The sequence below is a fragment of the Pezoporus occidentalis genome, unplaced genomic scaffold, assembly GCF_034315485.1.
Source record: "Pezoporus occidentalis ecotype Australia unplaced genomic scaffold, CSIRO_AGI_Poc_V1 ctg18, whole genome shotgun sequence".
In the NCBI taxonomy this organism is placed as follows: domain Eukaryota; kingdom Metazoa; phylum Chordata; class Aves; order Psittaciformes; family Psittacidae; genus Pezoporus; species Pezoporus occidentalis.
The window spans coordinates 10,246,018-10,259,828 of record NW_026913640.1 but is presented as its reverse complement, the minus strand read 5'-3'; the positions used below and the strand labels follow the sequence as shown (position 1 = coordinate 10,259,828).

Sequence of the window (13,811 nt, the reverse complement as noted above, 5' to 3'; positions counted from 1 at the left end):
GCATAACAGGAATACAGTTATGGTACTACTTCTGATACAGCAGCTAGGTGTGGCATGGTCTATGTGGGAACACACAGAACAAAAACACGAGTTTAAGTTTTGTTAAGTGGTAAGTGTGCCTGCATCACTGTAAATGTACAAAAGTAGAGTTTTCTTGAGATTCAGATCCTTGCAGACAGGTTGGAGAAAGAACAGCAGAGCTCTTGACTTAAGCTGATCATAGTAAACAAGTTTTGTACCTACCCACAAACCTTTTGTTGGTTTTAGAGAGAAAATGTTTACTGCTTCGGCAGTTCATTTAAAGGCAGTTTGCTGAATGTCACATTATTCTGACTTGAATGGCTTTCTTCTAAAATAATAATGCTACTGAAGTAGCAGGGCAGTGCAGTTTAACTGGTATAATTTGAATAACCTTATACCCTAACAATAAAATATATTTTTCAGACAGTGTTTGCATTATTGTACTTTGTAAAACCCCTCACATTTTACTTCTTCCAAAAAGAGAGAAGTTGCTTCCTGATTTTTTTCTTAAAATACATCTTGTGACCTTTGCCAACATAATGTGGAAATTAACAACATATATTGAAAGAATATCTGAAATAATCTTTGTCTCAACACATAGCTATTTTCCCTCAGATACACTTGTAGCGTAAGTCTGCAGCTTCTCCTTCTGCTTTTTAAAATCTGTCACGAAAGTGTTTTTTATTCAAACACAGTCTGCTGCAGTCATTCTCTTTATTGCTCTTTTTGATGAGGACAGTGCAGTGATTCTTTTTACACCCATCCTACTGCACCTGTCACACTTCTATGCCAACCAAAAGGAAAAGTAGTTTATCATGTAATGAGTTTTAATATCTGATGATGTGTCACCTATAGTGGTTGCCAGGTACATGGTATATTTCAGGTATAAATTCAGTCCTGAGCCATTAGTTTCATTTTTAATAACAACAACTAATTCTGCATTGGTATTGAAATTTTCAGTTCATTTTTCTTGTAGCTGAACTATTCAGTATAACTGAAGTAACTCTGTGGCTGAATTCAGGATACTGAAGGAAAGGATCCCACTCTCCTAGGTTTTTATTTTGGACAGTGGTCTTTGTTAAGCTCTTTAATAAAAATTCAAATCGATAGGTGTCTTCTACCTGCCCTTTGAGTATAATTATCCAGTATTGCTTTTTCCACTCCTGTCAGGAAACAATGGCATTCTAAATGCAGTAACACCTTCTCTGCATGTGAACGTTGCATAAGCCTCACAATTTAGGTAGACCTCTGTAAATCCTGGGCCAGCACCAGCATGTGGTAAAGGAACTTTCTACCTTATAAGTTTTGTCTTTTCAGTTAAACAAAAAAAGCTGCTTTTAAACTGAAAAACTGTATTGATTTAATTGGAACAAAGTTATGCCTTTAGATTATGTAATTGCTTTTCTGCAAAGATGTGGCCTTATTATTGAAAGGAAGAATAAAAAACAGAGGAAGGGAATGAGTCAAGAAATGGCTTGCTAGTCCGCATTATATATGATGTGTGGTTAGGAGTCTAGCTTGCTTTATTTAGTCTTTAGTATGGAACGAAAGTAGGAATTAAGTTACTCTTGCTGAGCTGTAAGCTAGGAAAAAGATTATTTGGATGTTGTTAAAACTCATAAATAGAATTTTGCTTTATGCTGCTGTTTGAGAGCTCTTCTGCAGTAGGTTTCCACTTTAAAATGCTGTCACTGTCCTGAAACATTTCAGTGATGGCATTAAACTAATTAAGACATCTTTTAAATTACCTGATGCCCCTGAGCTCAGATTTCTCATATGTAAGATCTCTTTCCTTTGTAGCACAAGAATGATGTTGTGCTTGGATTGTAAAACTGTGAGTGAAGGCTGCATTGTGATAAAGAGTATTATAGAATAATACAGGCTGAGTAGTAATGCTTCTACTGGCAAGTGGTTTCTGTCTTTGTCAAAGAAAAGCTTTAGAAATTGTCCTTAATGTAAAAAGGAGTATTGAATGGATACTGAAACCAGAATAGGCTTCTACATCTCTTTTGTGACCATACTATTTCCTAGATAGGTTGCCGCTACTTGGTTCAAAGACTTTCAGTCTTATTTCAGTCTCTTCTCCAAACATGTTTTCTAGCACATGGTGCTGGGAACTAACTGTGTGGTTTTTAACAATGATAGATTAAAAGTGTATTAATCTCTTAGACATAGTGAAATTATGGCTTTTTAAACCTCATGCCCTACAGCATTAAACTTTGAGTAGTTGTTACTAAAAGGTGGATGAATTGTTTTCTAGAGATGTACATGCAGTTTGCTTGTGGGATGATAAAGGTCCAGCAAAAATCCATCAGGCTCTGAAAGAAGACATCCTTGATTTTATTAAACAGGCACAAGCAGTAAGTTCTTAACGTTTCATAACTTCTATTCATATTGTTAGAAAAATAACCAAATAGTTTTGACTTTCATTGGATCTAAATGCATAGCTTTTTTGTTTGAAATTCTGTGATGTCCTGGAGATCTTAATTACCCTGTGATTTTCTATTGACACAAGTAAGACTTAGCCTTGAGCATTTGCCTTGGCTCATTGTTTTCTCACAGTCCTTGAAATTGGGCTGGGCAGTGATTTTTTTTTTTTTTTTTGTGGTGTACTAAAAAACAAAACAAAAAAACCCAAACCCAGCATTATTTTTGTTTATCCAACAGTACTTACGGTATCTTCATTCACTTGAAAAGTCTTGAGGCAAAATTTTATATAAGAAATTACTGTCTGAAAAAGAAATGTTGTTTGTCTAGCTTCAGTGCAATGCTGACATGTCCATGGATGGCTTTAAAATAAGCCATATGTGTGGTGTACTAGAAATAGCCCTGCTATCGACTCAGCAAGCTGAGCTGTCCAGTTTTATGGACTTCCCCCAAACAGTTGAAGTTGTCAATAGATTCCAAGGAAATATTTGTGTTTGTAAAAAGTAGAACAAAAGATGTTTTCTGTAATAAGGGATTTAAAAGAGGGGATTGTTGAGAAATAAAAAATAAATTTAAAAAAAAGAATCTTATGACATTGGAAAGGAAAAAATGAAAAGTCTGTAAAATCTTTAGTGAGGAGACTTACACCACTGAGGCTTTGCTTAAAGGAATATAGTTTCTTACAGAGGCCTTTGTATAACCAGGCTTATACATGTTGATTTTTAAATTCCATCAGCTTGCTTACATAAATGCTATGCTGAACTGAGGCCTTTGGCATGGTCTGCATTGGCTGTTGAGAGGCATGTTTTTAGGTATTATGATAGCCATTGTACAGTGTAGTTGCAGTTTCCAGGCTTTAGTAAAATATACATGTTAACTAGTAGTCTGGGTCTAATGAAAGGTTGGTAGGTGCCATTGAATTAAACTTTTCACTGTATAGAAGAAAATGTAGTCCTTACAGGTTACTTATTTTTATTTTTTTGTACATGTGGCTGTACCAGGACATGTTTTTAGATCAAAGGTGTTTTAATCTTTTTGACCTGCAGGTGGCTTAAAAATAAAATTTAAAAAAAAAAGCAGATTCATTTAGAAAATTTAAACTTACGACTACTTACTTGTTGTTATTATTCTTTACCCTTTAGAAAAGGTCTATATGGTATGGGTTGATAACTGCTTCCCTGAAATAAATGGTACTTTCTTATTCTGATATATCTGTGCAGTTGAATTTTTTATGGAGAGTTCTTTTCACTGTAAGCAAAGTATTCTGTATTTTGTGCAAAAATGTGTTTATGAATTCCCTCCTCTTCTCCCCTCTCCTCCAGAGAGTGCTGAGTCATCAAGATGATACAGCTTTACTAAAAGCATATATAGTGGAGTGGCGCAAGTTCTTCACGCAGTGTGATATTTTGCCCAAGCCATTTTGTCAGTTAGAGATTACTTTAATGGGCAAGCAGGGCAGCAACAAGAAGTCTAATGTAGAAGACAGTATTGTTCGAAAGGTAAGTGATAGGTATAAGAGTTTAGTTGCACGCTCTTCTACCTGCAGTAGTAGTACAGAAGGGATTCTGTAGCTGAAGATGAAAAGCACCAATCATGGAATATGATGTATCACTTTGCTTCAGTGTGAGGGTCAAAACAACCATGCAACTCTTCTTTTCTCTCCAGAACGGTTTCACTCTTGTTTCTCCACTTCTGCTTTGGCTATTAACAATTTTGTTCAGATGAGTAAAGCACTTCTTTACTGGGCTTTGGGATTGTTTGGGGGCTCGCTCAGGGTGTTTTGGTTTTGTCTTTGGTTTTGGTTTTTTGCTTGGTTTTAATTATGACTTGAATCCTGGGGTGGAGGCAATTGTAAATTCACCTACTGTTTCTATACTTGTGAGTAGCAAGTACTTGTATATATAAACAATTAGTTTTTCTACTCCTATTTTATTTGCCAAGGCCAAGATTTTAATGGGGGCACATCTCTGCACTTTATAAATGACCAATCAAATGCTGTCATCTTAAGTTAAATATAGCTATTGGTCTCTTAATTTCCCCTTTTTTCTCCACGCTGTCAGCATACCAATGAAAAGATTGGGCATGTAGAATCTTATGAATATGATCTTTTTACTGTTTCATATCCACGTAAAGAAAGTCTAGGGTTTTGAGTATGGAGTGCTCAGTGTCCCAGATCCCATGAATAATGGTCCTTGAAATTGCTTTAGTCTTTTATTCTAAGAAAAACGAAGCACATCAGTTGTAAAGTGTTCAGTCCTTTAGTTTAACGTCGTTCATTATCCCTTTCCATTGCAGGTAGTATCTGTAAGGAAATGAAATTTCTTTAACAATCTTTCATTTGGTAGTGAAAAGCATCTCAACTGTCCCCCTGCCTCCAGGATGGGAAGAACAAAATAGATTGAGTGCATTACTTTGGGCAAGTTTTTTTAATTCACCCTCCTGTTTTGATGTCTGATCCTCTGTTCCTCTTGAAGAAAAGGAGGCGAGAATAGCAGCAAAGAGAGGAATCTCCCACTTAGCTTTTTTGTTTCCATTGTTTATTGGAGAAAGCGTGTGAAAAATTACTTGATTACTGAGGACTGTAGGAATAATACAGAATTATGGAATTAGTATATGAATTAAACACTGATTGGCTGTCTGGTTACACTGAGTAAGCTTAGAATGTAAGCTGACTATTACTTCCATAACAAGTTCAGAGCAAGATCAGGTTCTAAGGTAGTTGAACTGCTGTATATAACCTGAGAAGTACATTATAAACTGCTTGATTTCTGTTTCTGATCCCCTGTATTTCTTTTGCACAAACTGAGGTCTGCATGTACCTTTCTCACAGGATTTTTTTTCTTCTTCTTCTTCCCAATACACAGCTCATGCTAGATACATGGAATGAATCCATATTTTCAAATATAAAAAACAGACTTCAGGACAGTGCAATGAAGCTAGTTCATGCTGAAAGGCTAGGAGAAGCTTTCGACTCTCAGCTCGTTATTGGAGTTCGAGAATCATATGGTATGTTGTGCACAGACCCATCTATGTCGCCTCCTCACTTCAGTAAATGAGTTTTCATCATGCAGAGTTGACAGTTGTGGTAGTAGGGTTGGGATGCTTATCTCAGCATTTATATTGATGTTGATATGTGATACCAATTAAATTCAGTTTCAAATCTAACTTCAAAGTGATTTAGCTGTGTATGTTACTACAAAATGGGTGTTTTCAAAAAGCAAACTATTCCTTGACCTTTTAGGTTTGCAGATAATGACTTTGTGCTTTGTACTCTTTCTGATTCTTCAGGCAGTTTGAAGAAAAAGTGCTAAACAGGCTGTATCTAAGACTTTCTTCTTTGAAAAACACATCTGTGTATCTGAAACTTTTGTGACGTTTCACCGTTGCCTGGTGCTTCTATATCACTTTGCAGCCTGTTGAATTAAACTGGAGGCTAATACTCTCTCAGATGGTTTTATAGTGTCCAGTTCTATTTTCTTAAAACATATTCCATTTAAAGTCTTTATTTATTCATCTGTAACAGTTGAGAGGAAGGGGGAAACTTTTTTCCAAATAGTTCCTAGCACTGCAGAAGGCTCGCTGTCAACATTCTAGTAAAAGAAAAACCCTAAGACATTGGGAGTATAAGAACAGCATCTAAGAAAAGCTTTTTGCTCTGTCAGGCAGAGAGTTCTCACTTCACTAGGCATTATGCTGAACTGCCCTTACTTGTTTCTTTTTTTCTTTCCTATTTTGCAGTTGTATGTGTATTTCTGGTTACCATGTTTGAATGTCTCTAATGCTGGTGATAAATATGAAGTTCTGTCCAGTTTCCTTATCATTAATCTAAATATTTTTAGAGCAAGGACTGGACAATTTTGGTTACCTTTAGGGGTCAGAGTACGTTTATAGGGTACTTCAAATTGTTCAATGCAACCTTTTAATACAAGACTCGCCTTAATGAGAGAGATTTGCTCATTATTAGCCACTTAAGTTTCCAAGACTTGAAAGTAAGTTTGGACTTTCTCTTTGCAGTTAACCTTTGTTCCAATCCCGAAGATAAGCTTCAGATATATCGGGATAACTTTGAAAAGGCATATTTGGATTCAACAGAGAGATTTTATAGAACACAGGCTCCTTCTTATTTGCAGCAAAATGGTGTACAGAATTATATGAAATATGTAAGTAAAACTTCTGTTGTAACTTTATTCTGGAAGTGTTAGTACTTAAAATGATTGCTGTTCTACTTTTGCACAGGCAGATGCTAAACTAAAAGAAGAAGAGAAAAGAGCATTACGATACTTAGAAACAAGGCGTGAATGTAACTCAGTAGAAGCAGTAAGTATGATGTGCTGAAAACTGGTGTATTTTGTGTTCATATAGTATTACTACATTGCAGATTTTAATTTTGTGTGTTAAAGTATTACTTGTAGCAGTAGATTGAGATGAAACTGTTGATTTTATGTTTTCTAAGAATCCACTATTTTTTCCTGCAAAAATCTGTATTCCTTTCCAATCTGGCAATTTAAAATTTCTGTAGATATTTTAATAGTAAATGTGGATCAAAAGTTCAGATTGAAAGACAGGGGTTTACTTAGGTTGATTTTTATTCTTTCATTTTTAATTTGGTTTGGTTTTATTTTTCTTCATACACTTACCAGTGGATGAGAATATTTGAAAATAAGTTGTCTAATCTATTAAGTAAAGAGTTTTTCAGTTCTCATGTAGAATACCTGAAAGAGTTATTGTTCATTGCAGTCAAAAGGAGCAATAGAAGTTCCATTAAAACTTCTGTAGCTTTCCTCTTAGGCTGGAATATGTCCATTTAATATAAAGGATGCTGCTTCTTTTTTTTCTTCTCCCCCATGAGCAATATTTTACACAGTTCCGATTCTGGAGGAAGATATAACTGCAACAGAATGTTCATAATAGTGTGTGTTGAAATTAGTTCATGAAACGGGTTATTTTAAATATGCTTTAAATCTGGGGGTTTAGTTTGGTTTTTGTTTGGGGTTTGTTGTTTTTTTTTTTTCCAGTGGATCAAAATGTATTCTGTGTCTTTTGTTGTTATAGATCATTAATTTTGAACAGCTATAAATTGTGACCCATATCAAGAGGCTGACAAAAGAGACATGGTCCTGACCTGTAGAAGCAGTTTCTGTTCTAGGTCTAGCCCTAGTGTCTTGTTCAAGTAAACCAGCCTGGTCCAAATAGGGTATGCTGGAATGAGAACTATTCTTAGCTCTTGGATATATATTTGGAAACTAAGTAGGGTAGTTGGTGTTCCGAAAGTGGTGGCTCCCTTGAGAGAAAAGAAGCAACAGAAATATTGAACTCATTACTGGTTTGGGAGGGCGTTTACCATATTTACTAACTTATATGCGTAGAAGAAATATGGTTTCCTGTATAGATTTTAATCAAAGTACACAGATATTTATGAATCAGTGAATGAATGAGTTATTTTATAGAGCACAGTTGCTGGGAGCAGGCTAGATTGTGTGTCATGGCAGACTTCAGACAGATCAGACTTTGGTGGTCAGATGGCTAATGGAGCTAATTCTGTTTAATGTGTTTCAGCTAATGGAGTGCTGCGTCAATGCCCTGGTGACATCTTTTAAAGAGACTATTTTAGCTGAATGCCAAGGCATGATCAAACGAAATGAAACAGAAAGTAAGTGAAGCTTCAAGACCAGTGCAGGATGAACTCAGCATCCACTGTGTAAAAATAGATTTGTTTGTAGATGTATCAAATTACTGTTTTAAATAGATGGTGACAGTGTTACATAGACAAAATATTACTGCATGTGGGCAATTTATATCACTTCTGAAATCTGTATGTACAACACCCCGATTTGAATGACTGGATAGTTCTCATCTTACTTGAAAGAAAAGAGTATTTTATTTTGTTTTCTTTAGTTTTCTTAAGCTTATTTTCCTTGTGTTGAACAGCTCTGTTAAGTGTTGCATATATCTTATTTTCTATTTGAATAATTCAGATACAAACACTGCCCCTTCATTCTACCCCCACTATGCCCCTTCCCTTGAAAAAAGTGAAGCATCTGTTTGCAAAGTTGTTTGTCCAAAAAGCAAGGAGAAAACTTTCTTATTCTGATTATTTGTGCAGGACCAATAGGTCAATGAACAAAAACTCTGCAAGTTTTTAAGCTGGTTTTATAGCCAGTGTGTCAACTGTGAGTACTAGAGTTAGCTCTGCATGCCTTGGTAAAGTTTCAAGGTTTTTTTAACTCTGCTTCCATAACTTGAGAGGTTAGTGTGATTCAGAAGTCTTGTGTTGGTCCTGTATGATAAACCAAACTAGATAAATCATTAAATTATCATAATTTAAGTAGGGAAACTAAAAACAAACAGAAAAAGCTGAAATTACAGGTTTTGGGGCTGACTTTTTCCTCTTTTTTTAAATATCCTGCAGCCAGGGAATATATGCTAATGTCTATATGAAGTTTTCATTTCTATGTAAATGTGAAAACTGTTTTATGACTCGGAACAGTGTAGAAAATACTTCTAAATGCTAGCATTTCAGAAAATATTTGACCTCAAAACTATGTCCTACTGATCTGTTCATCTAGCAGCGTGATTTCTGGCAATAGTCCAGAGCTAAATCTAGAAAGCCACCAAACTTCTTATGAGTATATGTTACAGCCTTTGGGAGAATACAGGAGGCTTATTGAAATGCAGAGCTTCAGAAAGGTTCATCTCTGTAGCATCCGAAGCATCTGTCTTTAGAAACTTGTTGAAATGTTCACACAGTCCTCTCTTTCTTTTTGGCTATGTCTGCCCCATTGTACTGCTCAGTTGCAAAATACTTCTGTTTAGTGTATAAGAGCTCAAGCATCAATTTCAAACCTTTTGTGTTTTCCTAGGCCTACCTGTGCTCTTTAAAATGTTTTAATAGAGGATGCAGGTGCAAATGATTAAAAAATTATTTAAAGATTGGAGATGTACATGTGAATACCTACATCTAATAATATCCTCTGCTATTCTTCACTATTATATCAACCAGCTGGGAAAAGACCTTTAAGATTATCAAGTCCAACCACTACCCCAGGACTGCCAAGGCCACCACTAACTCATGTTGCTGAGGGCCTCCTCTACACATTTTTTGAACACTTTCAGGGATGGTGATGCCACCACTGCCCTGGGCAGACTGTTCCAATGCCTGAGCACACTCTCTGTGAAGAATTTTTTCCTAATATCCAATCTAAACCTCCCCTAGTGCAGCTTGAGGCCATTACCTTATATCCCGAAGAACTTCATGACTGTTTTTTTAATTGAACAGCATCTGTCAAAAAAAGACTTTTTTTTTTTTTGTTATGAGCTGGGTACTGCTTTAAAATGTTCTTAAATATTAAGTGCTTAAAATTTCCATGCCATACAAAGGAAGGAAGGCATCATGTTTTCCAACTAAAAACTATTGAAGATGTCATAACTTGCAAACACTCTTCAGAACTGGCTTAGTGCATTTCTGTTGGCTTATAGTATTGGGGATGGGAGGCTTAAATTTTATTCTTGAAGTACTTCATGACAGGAATAAAAAGGTCATTTGGCTTTTTTGAATACAAAATGAAAACAGGAATTCTGAAGTGCCCCAACAACAACAGGATGGATTTCTTTATTCTCAGCGTCATGTTTTCTGAACAAAGTTCCAGTGAAATCTTCCTTTTGCTTTTGTTACTTTGAAATCTGTCTTTGAAGAATCTGGGTTTTTGGGTTCTGACAGTTTTAGGGAGGCACCTGAAGTCTTCCTTTGCCACCATTTATTAGGAGAAACCACTGGATTTCTTTTTGTGTGAATTATTCATGCCATTACTGGTTTTCAGAAACAGATGTAGAACCCTTTAATATATCATTTTGTTGCTTTTTTTTTTTTTTTATCCCCACCATCTCTTTCTCCTTCTCACCCTTTTTAAAGTACACGTGGAAAGATTCAGTAAACATTGAGTGAGATTTTTGGACTTACCCTGTGGAAACGGTGCTGCCATCGTTTATGGTACTTTTAAATTGCACTGAGAATACTTCTGTCACCATTTTTTGTCTGGTTCCTGAAATCTCAGAAACATAGAGTGGTTTGGGTTGGAAGGGACCTAAAGATCATCTAGTTCCAACTCCCTGCCATGAACTGAGCCACCTTCTACTAGACCAGGTTGCGCAAAGCCCCGTCCAGCCTTGTCTTGAACACTGCCAGGGATGGGGCAGCCACAACTTCTCTGGGCAACCTGTGCCAGTGTCTTACCACCCTCACAATAAAGAATTTCTTCCCAATATCTCAATCTCCCCTCTGTCAGCTTAAAGCCATTCCCCCTTGCCCTGTCACTGCAGGACCTTTTAAAAAAGTCTATCTCCAGATTTCTTGTAGGGCCCTTTAGGCACTGGGAGCTGCTCTAAGGTCTCCCTGGAGCTTTATCTTCTCCAAGCTGAGCAAGCCATCTTCATGACCTCCTCTGGACTCGCTCCAGCAGGTTGACATCCTTCTTACACTGGGGGTTCCAGAGCTGAACACAGTACTGCAGGAAGGGTCTCAAGAGACCATAGTAGAGGGGGAGAATTACCTCCCTCAACCTGCTGGTCACGCTCCTTTTGATGCAGCCCAGGATACGGTTGGTTTCTGGGCTGCAAGCGCACACTACTGGGTCATGTTGAGCTTCTCGTCAACCTGTACCCCCAGGTCCATCTCCTCAGGGCTGCTCTCAATCCATTCTCCACCCAGCCTGTAGCTGTGCCTGGAATTGCCCCGGCCCAGGTGCTGGACCTTGCACTTGGCCCTGTTGAACTTCATGAGGTTTTCATTGGCCCACCTATCGAGTGTGTCAAGCTCCCCCTGGATGACATCCCTCCAGCATGTCAACTGCAGAGAACTTGCTGAGGCAGTAGGGAGTCACACTCCTAAGCCATTTTGTGTGGTCTTTAGTAGAATTGCAAGTTCTTATTGAGGTTTTTTTGCAGTTTCCATTCTTAAATTTGCATTGTTACATTATATACATTTAGATAAACGTACAATAGATTTTTTTTTTTCTCTTCTGTGTGCGCTGCTTTTCTATTTGGTTCCTGCAACAGTTGTTGGGATCCAGAAGTTGGTAACATCTATTTCCTCTTCAGTGGGGTTGCTGAGAAAAGTATGGTGGAGGATAAAACAGATGGGCGTCTGGCTTTTGTCTCATTTCACAGTAGATAACAGCATTGAGGAACTAAGTGAATCTATCAGATTCTTTTTTTTATAGAAAAAAAGAATCAAAGTCCATGATGGGTTTGTTCTACTTCATTAAGCAGAGTCCTTTGCTGTGTTTAGCTCAAATGTCTGTGGTCTTTCGAAAACAATCTGGTGACCTTAATCCAGGTGTTCTTTTGTAGAAAGCTTTTATGAGATGATTATTGATGTTTGAAAAGGGTTTTTAGCAGTGTTGAAATACCTCCACAAAAAGCAGACAAGTAAACCAGATCAGTTTTTAAAGTTTTTGAACTGGTAACTTTCAGAAAAACGAAATAAACTCTTTGGGAAAACAGAAAGGTTTACCTTAGTTTTCGTTACTTTAGAATTTGGCATGCTTTTAATTAAAACAAAACATTGTAGATGGCATTGGAAGATATGGAAGACAGCTCTGCTGGCCTTTAATTAAAAAAAAAATCAAAAATAACTTCAGTCCATACAATTTCCTTCATACACTCCTGTAGGCTTCCAACTGAGAGACTCCCATTTTGCCAGGGATTTTAAGGCAGTTATACTGAGAACCTGGACTAAGTCCAAATTGCGATTGACTTTAGTGGGTTTTATTCAAGCTTATGATGATGCATGCATAAGCAAGTATTATGTTGTAATAAATACCTCTTTTTGCCTTCAGAAGAATTTCCTTCTGGGACCAGACTTAGAACACTGTTGAAAACATCTTTCCTTTTAAGGGGTGAATTGGATTATCTGTTGTGTACATATTCAGTGTTCTGCTTGGGAGATACTTGCAGAAATGCAGTATGTTTGGTTTTATACAGGTCTTTGACTGGTGGCTTTATCAGTATTTGTATCTTTCAGAGTTGCATTTAATGTTTTCACTCATGGATAAAGTTCCGAATGGCATAGAGCCTATGCTAAAAGACTTGGAAGAACATATTGTTAGTGCCGGACTTGCAGATATGGTAGCAGCTGCTGAAACTATTACTACTGTAAGTTTATTGTTTTTTAACAAAATAACAATGAAAAACCAACATTTCAGAAGTTAAAATACTCTCTATTTTGGGGACATAATGTGAATTGAAATAATTTTTTAAGATTTTATGTTTAAACTTCAAATTTTGACCCACTGAAAGTTTTAGATGTCTTAAGAATCATTTTTTATTCCTTTTGTTCTCAGTTGTAGCTTTAAAACATGAATCAAAGTTGTAGTATAGAAAAGGTTATAAATGAAGTGCATGGGGTATTTACATAGTAGGATCATGTCAGCATCTTAATTAAAAGCATTCTAACTTGCTGGTGAAATTTGCAATTTACTTTCAATGTTCGAGGGGTTGTTCAGTGTGGGTATTAGACATTTTTTTCCCCGCACTGTTCTTTTTCAGCCTTTTATCATCTTTTTGTCTGGGTCTAGGAGGCCTGAGTGTGTACAGCAATTAGGATGTGCCTTTTATTGGTCCTTGAAAACATGCTTTATTTTAAAAGTTATTACAAAATATTTGAAAGTTACATATTTTTTATCTCTATATATATGCTTATATGTTGGAATACTATCCTGAAAGTCTGTGTTGACACCTAGATGCTGTAAAGCTCTTCAGTACAAAGAACCAAGATAAAATGCTCATTTGTAGTACGCAGGCCTGAGAATACTACATTAGTACAGGTTAGGGCATTATATGAAAGCTCACCCTGAATTCTCTAGAGCTTGTTTTTTAATTTGATTTTTACCACTCTAGGATTCTGAAAAATACGTAGAGCAATTGCTCACACTATTTAATCGATTTAGTAAGTTGGTTAAAGAAGCTTTTCAAGATGACCCAAGGTTTCTAACTGCAAGAGATAAGGTATGTATTTCTGCTGTTCATTTGTTTTCAGTTTAAGAATTGGTGTAGTTCATATTATGATGTCTCTGAAATCCGTGTGCCCATTCACTGTTAAATCTAGAAGCTGTTCTTACGCAAGGAAGAGTGTAGCTGAAAATACTGAAGACACTTGCCTCAAACTGATTAGCTTTTAATTTGTGCTGTAGTCATGCATGAAGTTGCATTTGTGTTCAGCTTTGTGATGTTGTAGAGCACAGCAGATGATCTTTATGTTGAGCACTTTAATGTCTGATTCAGCACTATATTTATGTTTAGAACTTAATACATGTTTGGGTGTAGTTTCATGACTTCAGATACGCAACCTGCTCTATGCAGTCACTTCC

At 36.6% G+C, this 13,811-nt stretch overlaps 1 protein-coding gene across 1 annotated transcript in view; it reads left to right on the top strand.

Annotated features, from left to right (window-relative positions):
* Nucleotides 1-13,811, top strand: part of CUL5 (cullin 5) — a 32,529-nt gene that overhangs the window by 7,022 nt on the left and 11,696 nt on the right. The window contains exons 3-10 of the mRNA XM_062615352.1: nt 2,282-2,381; nt 3,771-3,947; nt 5,313-5,454; nt 6,463-6,608; nt 6,685-6,765; nt 8,005-8,098; nt 12,467-12,597; nt 13,342-13,449. Coding sequence (XP_062471336.1) covers nt 2,282-2,381; nt 3,771-3,947; nt 5,313-5,454; nt 6,463-6,608; nt 6,685-6,765; nt 8,005-8,098; nt 12,467-12,597; nt 13,342-13,449 — 979 coding nt within the window. The remainder of the gene's footprint in view (nt 1-2,281; nt 2,382-3,770; nt 3,948-5,312; nt 5,455-6,462; nt 6,609-6,684; nt 6,766-8,004; nt 8,099-12,466; nt 12,598-13,341; nt 13,450-13,811) is intronic.